Source organism: Callospermophilus lateralis, chromosome 13 (genome assembly GCF_048772815.1).
Source record: "Callospermophilus lateralis isolate mCalLat2 chromosome 13, mCalLat2.hap1, whole genome shotgun sequence".
In the NCBI taxonomy this organism is placed as follows: Eukaryota; Metazoa; Chordata; class Mammalia; order Rodentia; family Sciuridae; genus Callospermophilus; species Callospermophilus lateralis.
The window spans coordinates 30,586,448-30,607,725 of NC_135317.1; the positions used below are offsets into that span (position 1 = coordinate 30,586,448).

The 21,278-nt window shown below is 36.4% G+C and overlaps 1 protein-coding gene across 1 annotated transcript in view; it reads right to left on the reverse strand.

Moving 5' to 3' along the window:
- The window catches only part of Myo3a (myosin IIIA), a 194,772-nt gene that overhangs the window by 54,888 nt on the left and 118,606 nt on the right, over nucleotides 1–21,278 (reverse strand). Inside the window, exons 17-21 of the mRNA XM_076831740.1 lie at nucleotides 19,864–20,074; nucleotides 16,694–16,841; nucleotides 5,621–5,774; nucleotides 2,254–2,342; nucleotides 132–261 (exon numbers count right to left, since the gene is read on the reverse strand). Of these exons, the coding sequence (XP_076687855.1) occupies nucleotides 132–261; nucleotides 2,254–2,342; nucleotides 5,621–5,774; nucleotides 16,694–16,841; nucleotides 19,864–20,074 (732 nt within the window). The remainder of the gene's footprint in view (nucleotides 1–131; nucleotides 262–2,253; nucleotides 2,343–5,620; nucleotides 5,775–16,693; nucleotides 16,842–19,863; nucleotides 20,075–21,278) is intronic.

Below are 21,278 nucleotides of genomic sequence, written 5' to 3' on the forward strand. Positions count from 1 at the left end.
TTGCGATGATTATGAGGTAAAATATGGTAACATGCAAAACTGAGGATTAAAGTCTCAAAAATCACAGAGACTATAAAAACTACTTGATGGGTTCTTGAGGAGCCCTCTCAATTAAATGAGACTGCTCTTACCTGTTTTTGTGAGAGAGTGGTGAACTAGTTGCCGAATTACACTGTTTTCTGATGACCTCAAAAGTAGCACAATATCAGTTGGCAGAGTGTCTCTATTTTTAGCTAAGAACCCACTTGCACTATAGAGGACCTGTGGATAAAGGATGTTATTGCAATTATCACAATCAGTGTCACCGTCATTGTCATCACCACCAGTAAATATTTAAGGAGCTTACTCTGTTCTGAGCAGCAGGGATGCAAAGATTATAAAGGTAATCCCCTTACAATTTTGTTGAAAAACAACCCTCGCCAGGTTTACAGTGGATCTAAGAGAAAAGCTTGGGCTCACTGATTTTATGTGAGTTGAAATGACCGAAGAGGTTTGTTCCTCCCATTATACTGGGAGTTTGGTGCATTTCTCTTCTCTGGAGGGATGGGCAGCATAAAGGAACCACACAGGCACTCCGGTTTACGGTGATTGATCCACCTGTATTGAATCAGTGGCCATGACAGATTTTTATCTTAGTGGGAGCGAAATCTAAACACACTGTGGCGTTTGTGCTCCTGGCACTTCTCAATAATGTTACGACTTCCAAAAGGGGAATGGATTTCAACAATTTCTGAAGGCTAATTCACTGTGGTGGTTGTTATGAACTGAATTATGTCCCTCCATAATTCATATCTCCGCAAGGGTACAGAGAAAAGGTCCTGTGAGGACACAGTGAGGTGGCATCTGTCTGCAGGCCAGGGAGAGGCCTCATCAGATGCTAACCTGCTAGGAGCACCCTGGTCTTGAACTTGCAGTCTCCAGAACAGCAAGACAATAAATTTCTGTTGTTTCAGCCTCTCAGCCTGTGGTATTCCTGAATGCAGCCTGAACAGAATGATAGAGTGGACAAAATGGTCACAGGCAATTCTTGATGGACGCTCATTTTTAAAAAGAGGTTTTATTTAGAAAATCATATGCTGAAAAACCATGAGAGGTTATAATTGTATACAAACAGAGATATGATAAATTGTGGTATAAAGGTGTATTAAGAATTGTGTGCAAAAAATGAGAGAGCTTATGTATAATGGCATAATTTGGCGTGAACATACTTTATATACAGAGTTATGAAAAATTATGCTGTGAATGGATAATTTTGAATGTAGTGCACTCCACTATTGTCATGTATGTAAGAAATAAATTTTATTTATATATATATATATATATATATATATATATATATATATAAAATTGTGATGGTTCAAAGTTAAACGTTTTGAACAACAAAAGTCTGTGGAACGTTGACTAATGTGGAAATTGCTAAATAGACTAGAATGGTAGTAGTTTTATGTTATTTAACTTTTCTAATGCATCTCTCACTTTATACATTATTTCTTGATTTGATTATCTTCTCAGTCCCCCAATATGTATGACATAATTATCATGGTCCATTATTCTTCACATAAGGGGTGAGGCATCTCTGGGTATAGGACCACACATCCGAACCTTGCTCTGGTGTGTGAACAAGTCTCTATCAATGCATAAATAGCGTCTCTTCCTCCAACTGCAAAACAGTCCATTAACCAACTCTGGGCTATCTCAGCTATCTAGCATATCTCCAACCCTGCACCTTCTCTTATTTAGAGGGAGGAAAGACAACAGCTGTAGTGGGGAGAGAAACATATAAAGTCCAAAAAGGGCAGTTTCCTTGAAAGGTCCTCAACTTTTATTAAAAAAACAATAATAAATAAAAAGGAGGGGGAAGGTAACCATTGCCAGCTAATCACCCACAGCAGATATTAAGACCAGGAAGATAGACTCAAAGAATTGGCTCTTTTTTTTCCCTCTTTTCCCTCACCTTCCTAATAAAAATTCTTCTATGAAAACTATGATATCAGAGAAGTTTTGTTTGTTTGTTTGTTTTTGTTTTCATTTTTCCCTTCAGTGGTAGTGGCCATGAATGGCTGGCAAAGTGGCAAAGATCAGGACAGATTATAGGAAGCAGGAGAGCAGCATTGGGGACAGACAGGGGCAGAAACAGATAGCCACTTCATCATAACCACATGCCAATATTTGGGGCCATAATTTTCATGTCCATTCTTATTATTTGATAAAAGGCTAAAGATAAACTCAGTCATAATTCTTAAGTGTCCTTACCTTTCCTGCATAATGGTGAATTCCAAAACTAAGTTCCATTCTTTTGGGTCTCCAGAAGTACTGTGATTTCAGGTTACCCTCAAATTTTTCTGTAGGAAAATAATTGAACTCCAATGTCAAGCATGTGGAAAATCCTCAAAGAATACTGATAGTCAGAATCATTTATTTCACCACAATGTGCAGTGAACAAAGAAGATTTTATGTAGCTAATTCGTGCAGATTTAGAATATAATTGTAAGTACTAAAGCAAAACTTATGATTTAGGGCAGTTTTTAAACTTAAGCATACAAATCAGAGTCACCTTGAAGGTCTGTTGAAATACAGGCTGCTGGCCCCATCCTCAGAGTTCCTGACTCAGTAGGTCTGGGGAGGGAGCCAAGAAAGAATGCACATTTCTACTAAGCTCCCAGATGCTGCTGATGTTCCTGGTTTGGGGACTACTGTTTGAGAACCGCTGGTCCAGAGGAAGGGAACTACTGGAGACTGGCCAAAGAGGTTTGTGAAAAAGAGTTTCATGCCAAACCAAGAACATAAAACATCAGTGGTTTGGCCATCCTTTCTATTTGGGGAGCTATAGGTTGCTGATTATGTAAGAAACACAATAGGACCATTAAGGCAGTTTAATTTCTATAACTTCTTTTAATGCATTCAGAGAACTTCCCATTACATGTTTTAGAAGGATTTTTTAAAAAAAAAATTAGTGTAGTGTAGTTATACCTAATAGGGCTCATTTTGACATATTCAAAACACATATAACATAGTTTTTTCCATTGCAATCCCCAGTACTATCCTCTTCCCTCTCTCCTCCCTCCCCTGATCCCCTTCCTCTACCTCATTGGTCTTCCTTCTATTTATTTATGTTTTAATCGTTGTGTTATAATTATATTTTAAATTGGAATGCATTGTGATATATTCATCCATGCACATAACACAATTTGGTCAACTTTATTCCCCAGTTCTCCTTCGGCCTCCCCTCTTCCCCTCCCCTCTTCCCTCCTTCCACCTTCCACCCGACTTCTGCTCTATTGCTATTCCTTGTATTTTCATGAGAGTCCCCCCCACCTTTTTTTAAAATTCCCTTTTTCTCTCCAGCTATGTGAGAGAAAATATTTAACCCCTAACTTTCTGAGTTTGGCTTATTTCACTTAGCAAGATGTTCCATCCACTTACCAGCAAATGACACAATTTCATGCTTCTTTATAGCTGAGCAGAGTAGAACTCCATTTAATATATGTACCACATTTTCTTAATCCATTTGCTTGTTGATAGACACCTAGGCTTTTTCCATTAACTTGGCTATTGTGAATATTGTGTGCTGCTATAAACATTGGTATGAAAGTATCACAATGGTATGCTGATTTTAGTTCTTTTAAATAAATACCAAGTAGTGGAAATATTGGGTCATATGCTGGTTCCATTCCTAGTTTTTTGAGGAATCCCCATACTGCTCTCCAAGGTGGTTGTACTAAACTGTTGTACTAAACCAAGAACAATGTCCCCCCACATCCTTGCCAGCAATTACCATTATTTGTATTCTTGATGACTGGCATTCTGAGATGAAATTTCAATGTAGTTTTGATTTGCATCTCTCTGATCGCTATGGATATTAATATTGTTTCATATATTTATTGATTATCTGTATTTTGTTTTTTTAAAAAATGACCCTCTGGATCTTTCACCCATTTATTGAGTGGGTGATTAGATTTTTCGGTTTTAGGTTTTGTTTTTTTTTGGTGATTTTTCCAGTTCTTTGTATACTCTGGTTATCAAAGCTCTGTTGGAAGACTAGCTGGCAAAGATTTTCTCCTACAGAGTTCTCTCTTCCTGCTCTTCTTGGTTTCCTTTGCTATACTGAAATCTTTTAATTTAATTCTATTCTACTTATCAATTCCTGGTTTTATTTCTTGAGCTTTGGGAGTCTTATTAAGGAAGTCAGTGCTTGCATGAATGTGTTAGAGTGTTGCCTTGCTATTTTCTTCTTGCAGTTTCACTGTTTCTGGTCTAATTCCTAGGTTTTTGATCCACTTTGAGCTGATTTTAGTTCAGGGTGAGAAGCAGGGATCTAGTTTCATTCTCATACACATGGCTATCAAATTTTCCTAGCACCATTTGTTAAAGAGGGTATCTTTTCTCCAATGTATGTTTTTGGCACCTTTGTCAAGGATCAGATAACTGTATTTATGTGGATTTGTCTCTGCGTCTTGTAGTCTACTCCACTGGTCTTCAGATCTGTTTTTATGCCAGTACCATGCTGGTTTTGTGACTATAGCTCTGTCATAGAATTTGAGATCAGGTATTGTGATGCCTCCCATCTCATTCTTGTTGCTCAGGATTGCTTTGGCATTTGGGGTTTTTATTTTTTCTTTTATATAAATTTAGAACTGTTTTTTTCCAGTTCTATGAAGAAGGTCATTGGTATTTTTATGGGGACTGCGTTGAATTTGTAGACTGCTTTTGGTAATATGGCCAACTCGATGATATTAATAGAAGGAACATTTGACATCAAGTGACTGCTATGAGCCCATTTCCTCACAAATTTTGGGGTTATTTTTCTTCCCATCTAGTACTATCCAATTAGAGGAGAGAACATGCCAATCAGGGGGTCAAGAGGAAACAACATCATGGACTTAATTGTAAGAAACAGGCTCTGCATATCACCAAAAGTAAATAATAAAAAATATGAATCTTTATTTTTTGCAAGTACCTATTATACATAATAAATGTTTCTTACCATCAGGGAATATGGTGTTCCACATTTTAAAACTGATTTTTTTTAGTTACCTGAAAACTCTAAAGTATTTTCTTTTTTGAACTTAAGTGAGACCTTTCCATTTCAAGTATTTTGGATGATCATATTAAGTATATTGTATTCATCTCTGCCTTCTCAAACAGAAAAAAAATGAATACATTAAATCTTCCTTTGATGACTCAGGATTATTATCATAAGCATTTATTAGTGTACTGTAACTTAGAGGTTATTAAGGGATTTAAGGTTATTTGTCTCTATTAAATAAATGGCTGGAACATCACAGATAAATTTGTTTCCTGCTTGGTAGCTATCTTTTCAAATTCTAGAATCGTCTTTCTGCTCTGCCCACCAATTTCTAATTTTGGGAAAGATGATTTCTAACCTGAGATTCTGCGATTGGGACCCTACCATGAAGTACAGAGAAATCCAATATCTATCAATGTATTATAAACATTCACTGGTCCAGGTATTGGATTCAAATTTTCTTCTTTAAAGCCAGCTAGGCAGGCTTTGTGACAGCACCTTTCTCCCATATAATTTAAAATCATTTAAAAAATCGTTCAGTATTACATAACTATATTCATAGCATCAAAAAGTCACACTGGATTTGAAACTCACCTATAAGGGTCTGGTCAGTGGCCTTGGGAAATCTACTTTCTTCATCAAGTAGGGAAAGTAAACCCATTGGTTTCCTCAGAAACATATCTAAGAGGGGCCGGTTATCTTCATATTCAATAACTCTAGCATCAACATCTTCATTTAGGTATTCATTCTATTGTAGGTGATGACATAAACAGAAAAATTCACTTAAAACTGTGTGAACAGTATGTAGCTTAATAATAGTAACCTAAAATTCTTCTTTATATACATTATAATAAGTTGCTCTCTATGACATTGCCTTTAAACTGAGGGACTCATTCTCACTTTCTCTCCACATAATTACTAGTTCCTTAAAATCTGCACTGATTATACTTGGGATAGTAATAAAAGAATTTCTAGTCTATCCTAGAATTACAGACATCTCTAGTTTTCATGTAGGATGGATAATACATTGTTAATGAAAAGTGGTAAGAATATGTTCCAAATCTATAGAATATGAATAAGGTACTTTCCCTAGTGGATCTTTCATGACCATAACTTTTTGGTCATGACTTGGACATTTACATTGTTAATACGGTGGACATCTGTTGGTCATGGAATCAACCAAGGGGTTTAGAACCAAGGACACACAGATTAACACCTGGGTTCTGCCACTTAATTGTCTGAATAATCCTTCCAAATGTTCTTACTCTGTAAACTTCCTTCCTCTCATCTATTAAGTGGGGGTAGTAATCCCTATCTCACAAAGCAAAAGTATATGGTACATTACTAGCAGATGAGTGCAAGATGTGTGAAATAAGAGCAATGGACCAGACAATGACTGCAGGACAGCAACACAGGTGCTCATGATCTAATTTAACAAAGGGACACAAGCTGTAGAAACACAAGTGTGTTTCCATGACGGCCTTCACACCACACCCCTCTCCCAGTGCAGAAGTTTGTAAAAGAGAAGATACATAGGTGGCCTCTGAGCTTTCACTTACTAGGGATGTTTCTGTATAGGAGAATCACTGGTTTTCAGGGATAAGGCAAACATTACTGCTAGGTAAGTATGGAGTGTCTGCCAATGTGGGCAGGATGTCTTGCCCATGTTTAAATTACAGGTTATTTTCATGATTATTTTAAGATACTTTTAATTCATGAAATATATTCATCAAACACCTTATAACATTGTACTATTACGAATGATAAGGAGATGTTTAAAACACGCTCCCTGATTCAGCAGATTTAAAATATTATTTGGGCTGGTATGGTGGCGCACATCTGTAATCCCAGCGGCTCAGGAGGCTGAGACAGGAGATCAAAGCCAGCCTCAGCAATGGCAAGGCACTAAGCAACTCAGTGAGACCCTGTCTCTAAATATAACACAAAATAGGGCTGGGGATGTGCCTCAGTGGTTGAGTGCCCCTGAGTGCAATCCCTGTTACCACCCTCCCCAAAATATCATTTGGGTGATAATTCAAGGTAACATGGTAGGTGGGCACTAGGACAATATACTCCAAGAGGTTAGAGAAAGAAATTTTATTTCTGACTACTTTGGAATTTAGTGAATGGCAGGTGAGGCATTTGGTAAGCTCAAACTTTCAAACATCATGATATGAGACTCATGAAACTAAAATCTTATTTTAAGGGTGCCACACAAAAATGTATTTTTGTTTTAGATTTTAATTCTTTGTGGTGCTGGGAGGATTAAACCCAGGGCCTTGTACATACTGAGTTATGTCCTCAGGCCAATGTATATATTTTTTAAATAAAACAAAATATAATGCTAAAAGGAGGTTAACCCATGGACTGAAAAGTAGAGAACTGGAAAGCATTTAGCTTATTCAGTACAAGAAAATGAAAACAATGTCTTAGAGCTTCAAGCCTTTCCAGTTGAAGGTAACCTTGGGAGAAGTCTGTAGACCTAGAATTATTTTACTGTTAGACACATTATGCTGACAGCATATAATAGCTTAAATCACAACTGCAAAGTTCAAGAGAATTTTTGTGTGTTTTATACAGAAAGCACATGAGGTTAAGGTCTAAACTGATGCATTTGTCATTTCTATTTGCCTGAGTCAAAATCCATGGAATGCTTTTATGGCAGGTGATACAGAGCAAAAATGAGTAACTTGGCAAACAATGGACTCCCCTTAAAGTCACTTGTTAGTATTATGGGTTCCAGGCAACCAATGGAGGGAAAAAATACTATTACTGTACTCAGGACTTAAAGAGTACTTCTAGTAAAGTATTCCTAGTAAAATAATCATGCCTAAAATAATGTTACATATTTTATAGCAGTTTTAATAGCAAAAGGCCTAATTATTTTCAAACCCACATAGAAAAGCAAAACTCATATTTCCTCCAAAACTTTTCTTTCTGTCCTGCACATTAAAATTACATTATAGCATAAAATGAACAGAGTTATTATCTGCATTAATGATGAAGTATTTAGTCTACATAATTTCCACTCTGTTCAGATTGCCTGAATTCCCTTTTGAAAATGGGTGGGTGAATAATCATTTTAAATGCATATCATATTTTAAGTAGCGCTCTGAGGCTCATCTCTGTGTACCAAGCTTTTCTGTATTTTGTATCTCAGGACAGATTAGTTGACTGACTGGTGGATATGTTACAGATCCTGATATGCATTCAAAAGTTGACTTTTTTGAAAATTTGCAGCACTGTGCACTCTAATCAATACAATGTGAAACTCCCAACTTGCTGCATCCTCAGCAGCAATAACTGTTCTCATTAATAATTTCTTATCTGATATTTTTGATAGGCAAAATCATAATCTATTATTGTATTTGCATTTCTTTGATTATCATTTTATCTAAAATGAGAGTTTTAGGAAAAATAGATATATGTTTAGCACATATTATACACTTACTGCCTGCCAGTTATTATTAGATCCTTGGTTCTCTTCTACTTTATTTTTTCATGAGAACAACCCTGGAGAGCTCTCAAAAAGACCTGGATTTTGTTAGTAGTTTTGTTTTTCCAGCTTGTAACCTTGGGCAAATCATGGGGTAAGTTTTACTTGTGATATACAGATAACCTGTTTAAATTCCCCAGGTGTGAACATTTTACATTTATTTTTCACTTTTTCTCTTTTTCTGTATATATGTATACACACACACACACACACACACACACATACTGTATATATAATTTTTAATAATGACACTTGAATAAAATAACTAAACATTTAAAAATAAAAATGAAGAAAACAAAGTAGTAATAATCCATGTTATAAAACTCCAGAATCTTGATGTAAAATAATATTTATGATTTAAAATCTCTTTCTTCCTGTATCAAAACTGATATTGATGATCCTATTAGTTATTATGTTAATGTTGATGGTGAGTCACAGGGTATGTTGTTCATCATTAACTTGAGGTGACAATGGTCATTAACTTAGAATTTGACAAATAACCTAATAAGGAAGTATTTCAGGTAATTCCTAATAGTCCATGTTTTATTTTATGCACATTTTGTTGAACTTTGGAGGAGTTTTAGAATGGTGCTCTCTAGAATAACCTCACTACTCAGAAAAAGATGTGTGCTACACATATTGAGATAAAAATCCCAACTTTCTATGTATGATATTCTTGAAAATGCCTTAAAATTCATAAAAGATTTTACAAATCTATATTTTGTTGACAGGTATCGGCTTATAATAAGGAGACATTTGGATCAGAAATTCAGAAATGTAGTTTTGTATAAGCTAGAATCTCTTTTAACTTCAACTGTTTCTTTCTTATTGTTCTGTTTAAATCTTTAGCAAAAATTTCAGTCTGTCAACAGTGTGCTGTAATTTCACATGCAGAAAATGAGAGTAGTTATACAGCTCTCTGTTCCCAATTGTATGTTTCATTAAAATAATTTTTATCAAAAATTTAAAAATATTTTAAATATGAGCAAATGATAAAAATAAGTACCATGAATCTTCACATCACTTGAGGGTATTGGCTCAGCTTCATCATTGAAAAAGAAAGACTCCTACTCAGTTTGGCTGCTAAGAACTGTAGGACCCAGGAGCCTGAGGAAGTGACATGTTCCCACCAGGGGCTGCCACAGGGCACCCAGATAGAACTCATGATTAAGATATCAGCTTTCATGTTCAGTGTGTGAGAAGCACAAGGAACATTTGGTTGTGATCCAAATGATAGCCCCAAACTTGGTTGAGCATATAAAAAAGGAGATTTACTGTATCAAGGGCTTCTAAATGTATTGAGTGTCATAATGTTTAAAGAAAACACCTATAAAATGGGCTCTATTACTTGGAGAGCTGAGATAAGATACACGTTACCAACATCCCACACAGATGACTTAATAAGGAAGAAATTAAGATATGAAATTAAAAAGTCACAGTTTAAATCAAAACAATGTGAAGACATTTATAAGAGGTTTGTTTTTAATTGCCTATGCAGTTTTCATCAGATGACTGATTCTTTTTATTTTGTAATGTTAAAAAAGTTGAAAAATCTAGGTGTTATGTATTGGACGAATTTTTATTCTTTGTAATTGCTTCAAATTATGTGTTATGAGTCCATGTCCAAAATCTCAAAAGCTTTAAACTTTAGGATGTGAACAGCTGGAGATGAAAGCCATACACATCACTTTCCACAGGAGAAGCAAGAGCCATAATTGCAGTTATTGTTTCCATTATGTGCTGTAAATAGTTTCCTGCTTATAAAATTACTTTTAGCTTTCAGTTCCAAACCCATGGGTGCATATATAAATGATATATGTAAAAGCACATCTTTGTGCAGAAACAAACATTAATAGCTCACTTTAAAAACAAATGTTAGTCCCGCTAATAACTAGTCAAATGTGCTGCTTTAATGGATAAAGAAAACTTATCCAAAGTAAAAATGGGCAAGTAGAGCAGTAGAATGAACCTATAGGATTCTAAAACAATGGTTTGTACCACCATATATGGGTTCTGGGTGCTCAACTGCCCTAAAGGACAATTGGCATTTGTTCCAGTTTGAATTCATGCCTAAGGTTGACCACACTATGGTTGGTCTGTGTGCCCCTTATTTTTAAATAAAAACCATTAGGGAGCATGGTTCATTTCTTTTGTTCATTCCTTCTATTTTACAATGGTGCAAAATTAAAACAAAGGGTAAAATCCATGCTACAGCCCCAGCACAAGTGTGCCTTTGAGAAAAGATGTACATTTCTAATGTGGGATTTTAATATGGGACTTGTAACTCACAGACATGTAACTCACAGAACTTTTCTATCACACTTTATTACTGTTGTACTCTCTTTCACAGAGAAGACCATCAGAAAACACATAAATAAGAACAAACACAGCCCAAACCCTGGCTGTCTTTATACTGTGGAAATGCAGAGCCAAGGCTGTCACAAACAAACAAACAAACAAAAACTCCCTTGTTGGAAAGGGGATAACTTTCTTGCTGCCCTCTGAGCTAACACAGAAGTCAACACTAATACTTGACAAATGTTATATGGAAAGCTAAAATATGAGTACTACATTAGGGGAGTTAATACAATTGAGAGAAAATGATATACTTTTCAGGTGTAGTTCACTCAGAAAAGTTTCAGTCTCAAGTTTTAAAAAATAATACAAATATTCTCCTCATCTTTCATTTGCAGGGATGGGCACACAGATTATCATCTAATTCTCACACTATTGTTTTTAGATACAAGTTGATTTAAATGTTATTAAAATCAATATTCACAGGAGATTTAAGATGGTGGGCTAGAGGGAGGCTGAATTCTGTGTCGCTCTGTGACCTGGGATTCTAGTAGTGGGAATACTGTTTCTCTGCGAGTTATTAGAGGACCTCTTGCTCCTGCGCAGGACTCCTGGCCACTTGCCCACAAGGACCATGGACATCAGTACCCACCTGGGACCCCTGGCCGTCCACCCACTGAGGAAACCCAGCCGCAGCTCCCATGCAGGATACTTAGCCGCTGCCTTCATGCAGGACCTCCAGCTGCCACTCCCATGTGGACCCCCATTTACCATCGTGGGGCTCCCCTGGTTGCCTTCATTTCATTCTGGGATACTGTAACCACTGCCATAGTCCCCTACACATGGTAGCCTATGCCTGGGGACACAGGACAGGGTCTGGAGACAGCCACCAGCCACAACACTGCACCCCACAGAGCTGCATCTCTGAACACGCTTCCCAATGCCCATCACCCGGCTCAACCCAATCTGAAATCCCATCACTGAAAGCAGCTACTCCATCTTGGGACACCTTTGTCGCCATCTTTGGTTGGGGCAATTACCAGCATGGGACACCTGCTGGGGCCTGGAAGCAATATCAAAGTACCTGTAGTCCCTAATTTCCCCCCTCCCCTGTAGCCACTAACCCAGCACAGTGCTTGCAGCTGCATAGCTCACAGAGCCTGGCCCTGAACTGCCCAACGCAAAACAGCTCTCCGTGGCAAGTGAACAGCCTCCAGAGCTCAACCCACAAGACCTCCAGAGACAGAGAGGTTCTGGATTGGGAAGTAGAAAGGAAGAGGTACAGTTTAGAGACTAAATTAGAGACCAGGAATTGTGAGGTCTACAGGCAACATAAGGAGATAAGATCAGGTGCCCACATCACATAAGCAGGCCCTAGAGGAGATCCTTGGGGTGCAGTCTCCCACGGGGGACCAGCAAGTGCTATACCCCATTCCAAGAGCTATGCCCCCAAACCAAACCTCTCACCCTAATGACTTTCATCATCCTAGGGTAGAGATACCAGCAAACAACAGACAACCCCACCTACTGGATGAGAAGAGAGACAAGAAAGATACTGAACTCCAACAAAAGCAATCCTTGTATTTTCCTTCGAGATTTTTTTTCTTTTCTTTTTTCCTTCTTTTTTCTCTCTCTTCTCCTGCCCTCACATTCCCCACATTAGTGAAACCAAGTACTTTTCATGAATTAGGATATTGAGGATTGGGATGTCTGAATAGTATATTACACTTTTGTTGTATATTCTTTTATCTCCTATTTTTACAGCTTTCCTAATTTTTATATTGTTTGTTTGTTGTGCTCTCTCTATTGTCTTCCCACTTACTTGTCTCCCCAAAATCACTTTATCTCTTTTCTCCTGCTACTAGCCAACTTCCTTTGATTCCTCTTTCAAGCTTCCTAAGATCTCATAACCCTATATCCTCACTTCCTACCTCAGTAACATCTCATCCTACACCCCACCCCTGGTTCTCTCTTTGTCCATCATCAGAAACTGTAGACCCTTTTGCAAACTTACGGTTTATATTGTAGATAATAACTGAACTCAACATTTCTGTATATTGTGACAAAACCATAAACGTCTTAATAGCAGCTATTTGGTTTAAGGCTGTATATTGTTTGTATTGGGATCTGTTAATATTGTTCTTCCCCTTAAAGGAGAGGTATTAGATCCCTTCAGGGACACTATAAGCCTACATGGTAAAAACTTTAACACCTGGATCCACTGTGCTAGAAAAGAAGACACATGAACCACATGAAAAATCAAGGGAAGAAAGTGCCCCAAACAAACCAAGATGCTACATTATTAGAATCCATGGCCAGCACAGCAGAAGAAATTATAGAGAAGGAGTTCAGGATGTACATAATTAAAATGCATTTCAATTCATAATACACATATTTCATGTCTCTGGTTGTACACAAAGTAGAGTCACACCATTCGTGTCTCTATACATGTACCTAGGGTAGTGATGATCATCTCATTCCACCATCTTTCCTACCCCCATTCCCCCTCCCTTCCCGACCCTCCCCTTCTTCCTAACCCTAAACAAAGTTAAAATTTACCTCATTTGAGTCTAATGAGGATTAAACAAGACAACACACATAACACCAGAGTGTCTGGCACCAATGCAAACTTGAGCAACATCAGTTCATCTTTTCTCTCCAAACCTCTTTCAAGGCAGGCATCTCCTCTCTCTCTAATGGTTCCTATTCTCATCACTCTTGTCCCTTTCTGTGTTGCCCTGATGTTTGATTTTGCATCTTGTAGATAGTCACTCCAGTCCTCCAACTTCAATCCTTACCTTGCCTCAGAAAATCAAATCTCCACAAAAATGCATTCTGCTGTCGTGTATAACAAATTAGAATAAATAAATAAGTTATTTTTTTTAAAAAAAACAATATACATAATATAGTTCTTCTAGGACTGGGAGAGTATGGAAACTTCAAATGCTGTAAAATATCACGCACCAGGATTTTCAAGACTTATCTAGTATACACTCTAAAAGGATAATGCTTATAAAGATCATTTCTCTTCTAGATAATGAGAAAGGTACACAAGTTCTGAATGCTGTAGGTTGGTTGTTAAGAGATTCTGAGGCATTTGACTAATGTCCACAGAAAAGGAGACTGTACAGAGAAAAGAGGCTCAGCGCTGGTAAATGGATAACAGGGACTTCCAGGCTTAGAAATTGTTTAAGAAAGTGTTTTGAAAGTAACAAAAGTGGTTAGTTGGAGACAACCATTCCAAGAATTATAAAGCTATTTACTCAGCAAGCTAGAGAGTAGGTCACCCACATAAATTCTTTCACTAAAAATGTTTTACCGCAGTCTTCTGATTATTTTTTTTATAACAAAAGGTAATGGGAAAATGACATTCAACATACCTGTGTGAAGAACTGTGTTGGCGTGTCCCACTGTATGTTATAACTAAATTAAAATTGGGATAGATAAAAAAAAACATTCTCAGCCTATGTTCCAATGTGGTAAAACAATAGAACCATAGTGTGTCACCTGCAAAGGTGCTGTCCAAGGTATGTGTCCTGCCAAGTATTTGGCCAGATCATCTGTATGTCACATGAAGTAGGGAACACAACACCCTACTAATGTGTAGTAATGGCTCTGTTAAACCAAGGAGCTCTCAGGTCAAACCCGTGATTCTATTTGACCAAGAAAAGTATGATAATAACACTGAGAAGGATTGGGAATGCTTTTCATTCCTCAAGATGCTTCGAGTAATTCTGAATTCTAGTGGAATTTTTAGTTTTGTTTGGCGAAAAATTTGAGTTATTTTGTTTTGAAGTTCTCTCAAGGATATTTTCTAAATGTTTTAATCAGTGGATTGTAGTTATACATAATAGTGGGGTTCATTTTGATACAATCATATGTGCATGAAGTATAATTTGCTCCACTTCAGTCCCCAGTACTTCCCCTTTCCCTCCTCTCCTCTCTCGCCTTACTACCCTTCGTCTACTTGACTGGTCTTCCTTCTATTTATTTACCCCAAGGGTATTAAAGGGGCTTATAGGATAGTTTTTGTAGCAAGCCAAGAGACAAATGAAGTACATTGGAATCATAGGTGAAGCTCAAGGCTATCAATCCAAGTGATTTGTAAATTGTTATAGTCTATAAAATTTAAATAGCAGTGATTATTGAAATATGTGTATATGGGTTTAGGACTAGTTCCAATAAAACCCAATTCTAACCGCCCCCCCCCCAAGAAAGAAAACTATTAAAGGTATAACAAATGCAAGTCATTAATTAATTTGATGGGAGATACATGAGGATGCCCCTGGTTCCAAAAAGCAGGATCCACCATATTAAAAAGACCAAACCAAATGAAATTTACTTGTTCCAGTCTCCAGTGTGAATGGATTCTGTGAGTTTTGTGAGGCATGAAAGCAAGATACTAACTTAATTAACATTTATTGAGAACTTGCTAAATCTCAGCAAGTACAGCAAATACAAGAAGAATTAATCTTGGACATTATCTTGGACCTAAAGGAGTTTATGTCCTACTGAAAGAAGCAAAAATGTACTGATGACTGATGAGACTGGGCCATTCCAGGGGTGTGTTGGAGGGTAGGGTCAGGTGCTGCCTGCTGAAGTAGTCCCAGTTGGGGAAGAAGTCAGTGCAATGCCATGTACTACTGTCAAGGAACTCAACCATGGGAGAAGGGAGGCCAGGTCTGAACAGATAAGCAGAGTGGAGAAGCCTTTGTGGATTGTTTTTTACTCTCGTGTGTGTGTGTGTGTGTGTGTGTGTGTGTGTGTGTGTGTGTGTTTAAGATTTTAAAGCAATTTCATCATGTATCTATGCTATGGGGAGGGGTGAAGGAGATAAAAAGGGGCATAAGAAGAGAGAGGGAATGAATATTTGGTACAACCAGATCCTGGTATAGATGAGAGCAAGAGAGCGAGAAAGCAAGAGAGCCCGCATGAGAGAGAGAGAGAGAGAGAGAGAGAGAGAGAGCTGAAAGATAGTCTTACATTTTTGTTCAATATTTGGATTAAGACATGTCAGGATCTAGAGGTTCAGTGGTAGAGTGCATGGAGCAAGAACAGGGCCCTTCATTCCAACTGTAGCACCCCCCAAAATAAAACAAAACAAAATTTAAAAAGAATTGTTTTCAAAATGTACTTTCAAAATAAATTCTCAATAAGCCTAAATATTCTAAATAAAGGTGACTCATATACCTATAATTTGTCTTGAACTTAAGTTAGAACATCAGTTCCAATTAGTAAACATAAAACAAAATAATGAAATTCATATTTAATATTGAAGAATATTAAATATGATTCTTTTTGACTTAATGAAATAATTTAAAAAACATAATATGACAGTTTTGCCAAATGCAATTTAAGTAAGTCACTGCTTTTTCTCTAAGGAAGAATATTTTTGAAGCTGAATCAGAAATCACACATTGTACCCTGATAATGTACCATTTAATGGCATTTGCATCAAATCCATTATCTTGTGTGCTGTTGCCTAGCTACAGGAATTCTGAAGTTTAATGCATTTCAGTTGGATATTGAAATTTCAGACAGAATTTCAACTATGCATTCTCCAGAAAGAGAAAGTGTTAGACATACCTGTTTACTTAAATTTCAAAGGGAATTTCTTTGTTTGCAAGGGCCAAACTTCCTAGGTTATGGAGAAGAATTACAACTTTCAGTGAAGGACTTTGAACACTGCATATGAAGTCACAGTAAATTCATGCTAGGTTTTGTTGTTGTTTTTACTATGGACATGGAGAAAAGAAAACCTTTCCTTTATTTTTGTAAAGACAGATTTTAAATCTATGGTTTAGGTCCTGCTTCATCTGTACAATTTTGCATATAACGTACATGCATGCATCTTTAGTGTAAGTACCTGAACTTACCTGTTCCCATGTGAATACATGTTGATTAAAATAATACTGAATTTGTTCATTTGCAATGTTAATGCACAGCTGCTCAAAGGAATTTTTTCTGAAATTTTCAAAGCCAAATATATCAAGAATGCCGATGCTCAGCTCATCATCATTCCCACTGGAAAAATTAAAGTGGTATTATTTTGACTTTTTGTTTATTTCATTTGGAGGTAATGCAAAGCAGGGTAAAGTTCCCATTTGTGATTGAGCTAAGAAACTACCTTCAGGATATACAATTAAACTTAGCTTAAAACTTTCTCTCCATAGAAAATAAAGATAATGGAGGCAACATTAATTTTAATATAGAAATAGAATAATATTTTCCTTGTACTACAGAAACCACTCCTACATTCTTATATACTTAAACAAAAGGAAAAAAAAAGGTTTTACCTATGAGCTGTAAGTATCAAGTCACAGCCCTAAGTGAATCAGAAATCACAGGTGCAACCTGGCAGACATTGAGAACACAGCAAACATATTCTATCAAAACTACACCAGAAAAGCAAAAATTCTGCTAAGGACTATATTTAGTTTTTCATTTTAGGAGAACAATTTTTAAAATCTTACTAAAATGATCTTAGTTATGTGGAAGAATTGTTATCTAGTTTTGCTTATAATTTTTTAAAATACAGAATAAATGGTAACATGGAGAAAGATAAAAATATATCAGGATTCATCTTACAATACTGTGAAATACTATTTCACAACTGAACACTTCAAATGCATTTTCTTTCTGCTGTTCCTTGTGTTTACTTCTGTTCACTAGAGGTGACTATTTGGTCAGAAAGTTTGCTCCTCTACCAAGAAATAGATGCACTGAAAGTTATTTTCATATGCATTTCAAAAGGAAAGTACCAAAGCTTCTCTTCATGTTCACCTTTTATACAGTGCAGGTCACGCTCAGTGCTGTGAGGATATGACTTGGAAATGACAGCTAGCCACTGAAGAGTGCTTCTACATTTGGAGACAGAGGCAGCACTGAGTGAGGAATGCTTTAAAAGTGTGATAGGTTGGACAGAAGGACAGCCACATATTTCTGAAAGTTTCTTTTCTGAATAGTGAGTATTATTCTATATGATTATATGTCAATGTAAGACAGACATTGTTAAGATTTATGCTGGTTTAGAAAAAAATATTATTTTACAATCTCTTTGCCAGATAGGTAAGTATTTAGCTTACTTAACAATAATGTGTTAAACCCAAGTTGGACCTTAGAAATCATCTAGTTCAGGGATTCTTAAAACAGGACCTGCTGTTTTAAGGGATAGGATAGCCTTCAAGGGATATGGAATCACAACTGTGTGAAATATCTCGGTGGGTATATACAAATGTAGACACCTTTTATTTTGGAATGAAGGACAGAAACAGTTTTCAGGAGATTAAAAGGCTCCAAGATGCCTACAAAACTTGGCTGGGGGTGGGGAGGTGGTGCACACCTGCAATTCCAACTACATGAAAGACTGAGGCAAGGGAGATCACAAGTTCAAGGTTGTTTGGGCAATTTAATGAGACTCTGTCTCAAAGAACAACAACAACAACAAAATGGCTGGAGATATAGCCCAGAGTTGTAAAGTACCCCTGGGTTCAATCACCAGTACTACAAAGCACAACAACAAAACCCACTGATTTGTATTTCAGTGCCCTTATATAACAGCAAATGAGGAAGAGATCCAGAAAAAATGAAGTCATGTGTTCAGTGTCACCTAAGTTAATGGCAAAGCCTTGCATAGAACATGGGTTCTCCAAAATCTCAGTGTAAATCTTGACAGAACTGAACAACACTATTTCAATTAGATTTACTTTAGTTTATTGAACTTTTTGCAAAAAAGTCTAAGCCTTGGGTAGTTTTCATTAGTGTATGGAAAAGAAAGTTACCAGTTTGTGATGGCTATAGTAGAATTTTTGGCAGATCACCCTGCTGGGTACCATCTAGTAGTAAACATGAAGATAGAGGGTACCTAACAAGATGAGGTCAAGTCTCTAAATATTTTAATTACATTATGTAGACTATACCTACGGTAAAAAAAAAATTCCTGAATTTTTACACTTTTATGTGAATGCCTACCATCACAGAGATGGCTGGCTACAAATGAACCTACAAACCATTGCTGTCATTAAATCATGGGCAAGCTGGGTTGTGCTTCGTGAACTCAGCTATGGTAAGGTAGAGTTCAGTAGGCAGTTACAGAAGCAATTCTGAGGAATAAAAACATGGAGGGAATAATAGATTATCTTTTAGAGAATTTGGATAATATAGTATGGGATATATTTTAGTGGAAAAATAATAAACTGCAAGTTTGCAAAGTGTATAAAATGATCTTTTGTGCTTAACCAATAGGTGTGAATTTGGTCACCTTGAGGCAGGCATCCATTTGGCTTTTCTGCATACAAATTTCCAAAATTTGTATAATTTATAACAAAACAAAGCTTTAGGTGTAAATGTGAGGGACTCCAGTCAATGGCGGCAACAATTACCTTGATTTTATATTTTATTTTGAGACAGGGTCTTGCTCAGTTGCCAGGGCTGGCTTCAAACTTGGGATCCTCAGCCTCCAGGGTAGCTGGGATTACAGGCATACTCCACAGATTACCTTTATTTATAAGTTGAGGTGCTTGGAAGGTTGTAGACTTAGGGTCAGAGATCATTAGTGATGTCATATTCTCACTCTGCCATTCTCTAGTGCATTTCTAAGACAAATTTCTTGGGAGCTCATAACACCTGCTCTTATAGGGTTATAGTGAGAATTAAAATGTGAAAAAAGTTTTCCTTTAAGATTTAATTTAAATCTCAAAAATAAAGAACTGCTGAACTGGCATTTTATATAACATGGTATATTCTTCATGGTGTACCTTCTAATTAAAGGAACATATTAATAGTAATGTCAGATTTTTAAAAAATCACTTTCTATTGGTGATTATTCATGCTGCTATAGTTTTTATATTACAGCAGCTAAAAACATTTACAGTCATGGCCAAACAAGGTGGTGCTATTAGGAAACAAAGCATATCTTGAAATATAACTTTGAAAATCAAATTGTATCAATTAGAAACATCTTCAAAGGGACTTACACAAATCAGAAAATTACAAAATAGACACATCAGCTGACATTTTGGGGAAAAGTTTGTACAGAAATTTTTACCTTGTCAAGGTATCATGTTTCAACAAACTGTTAATGCGATTGACTATCCAACTGAAGAGACGTCCATATAAAGTTTTAGCCATGGCATCTCTGACATCAGAAGCTTTTTCTACGGTGTTGGGTCGGATAATTGTTTCTCCTCTTGTGATCACACAGTGGGAGGTGAGAGCGTCCTGCAGCTCATCTGCCTGAATGCAAAGCAAAGAGGCAGCTGTAAGACAAATAGATGTAGAAATCACGTCAATAGATCACTTTCAGCAAAATAAAAATGTCTTAATTCATCCTAAACATATGTATAGTTTATAGTGTAAGAATAAGTTAATGTTCAAAGTAGTCTTGTGTCTCTGTGGATCATTTTTCTCTCCTCATCTTCACTGGTCTGACTTTGGCTGCTGAATACTGACATACCCTAAACCAAATGGGCTGACAAAGTGAAATGGCTGCACCAACTAGTGAGTGGTGACTGATGTGTTGTCAAGCATAACTTCTTGAAGTATGCTAACTGATCTTAAAGCACAGCAAGGAGAGTTGGTGTAATTTTGATACCATTATTATATACTTATTTTTGAAATGTAGAAATTAATTAGAAGGTTACTTAGACTTTGGGAGGTATACCCAAGCAAGTGGATAAGAACTACAATAGAAGGAGCATATACTTAAATCTTGACTTTCATGTATCTCTGATCAGGATTCTTCTTAGCTTCATATTTCAAAATCACTCAATTTTGTTACAACTTAATGCCGGGAATGGGGACACAGCTCAGTGGTAGAGTGTTTGTCTAGTGTGCACAAGGTCTTGGTTTAAAGCCCAGTACCAGCAACAAAACAAAACAAACAACTTTTTGCCCAAACTAATATTTTTTAAACAATAAATGACAAATAAATATTATTTTAAATTAGTAATGCTTAAAGTCAGTGGATTAATATAATTTTAACCCAAATTAGTACATTACAGGATTTTTTTTCAAGTTAGTTGTTTTCTTTTTTAAATACTTTGAGCATTTTGGATTTATTTTAGCAATAGTGACAAGATGTTTCTTCATTATGTGGCTAAGATTATTAAACTCTATCTTAAACAAAAGTCTTTTTTTTTTTTAACACTCCACAAGTAATACAGGATTACTGCAGAAATTTTACCATCGAAGTTGACATTCTTCATTTATTTCCTTTGTGACATGTTTATTGCCATTATTCGGCATACTCTCTTAATAAAACATCTTAAGCATTGCTAATTTTGATGAATATTGTTAACAAATATGATTTTAATGTGCTGTATAACATTCTGACATGTATTATAATATATTAATATTTTTAAATTGTAGGATGTTTAGGTTATTTTCATATGTTAACAATGATAAAAATACTGGGGTCAATATTTTGGGCACAAAAATTGCAATTTATTCAAACTATCTGAA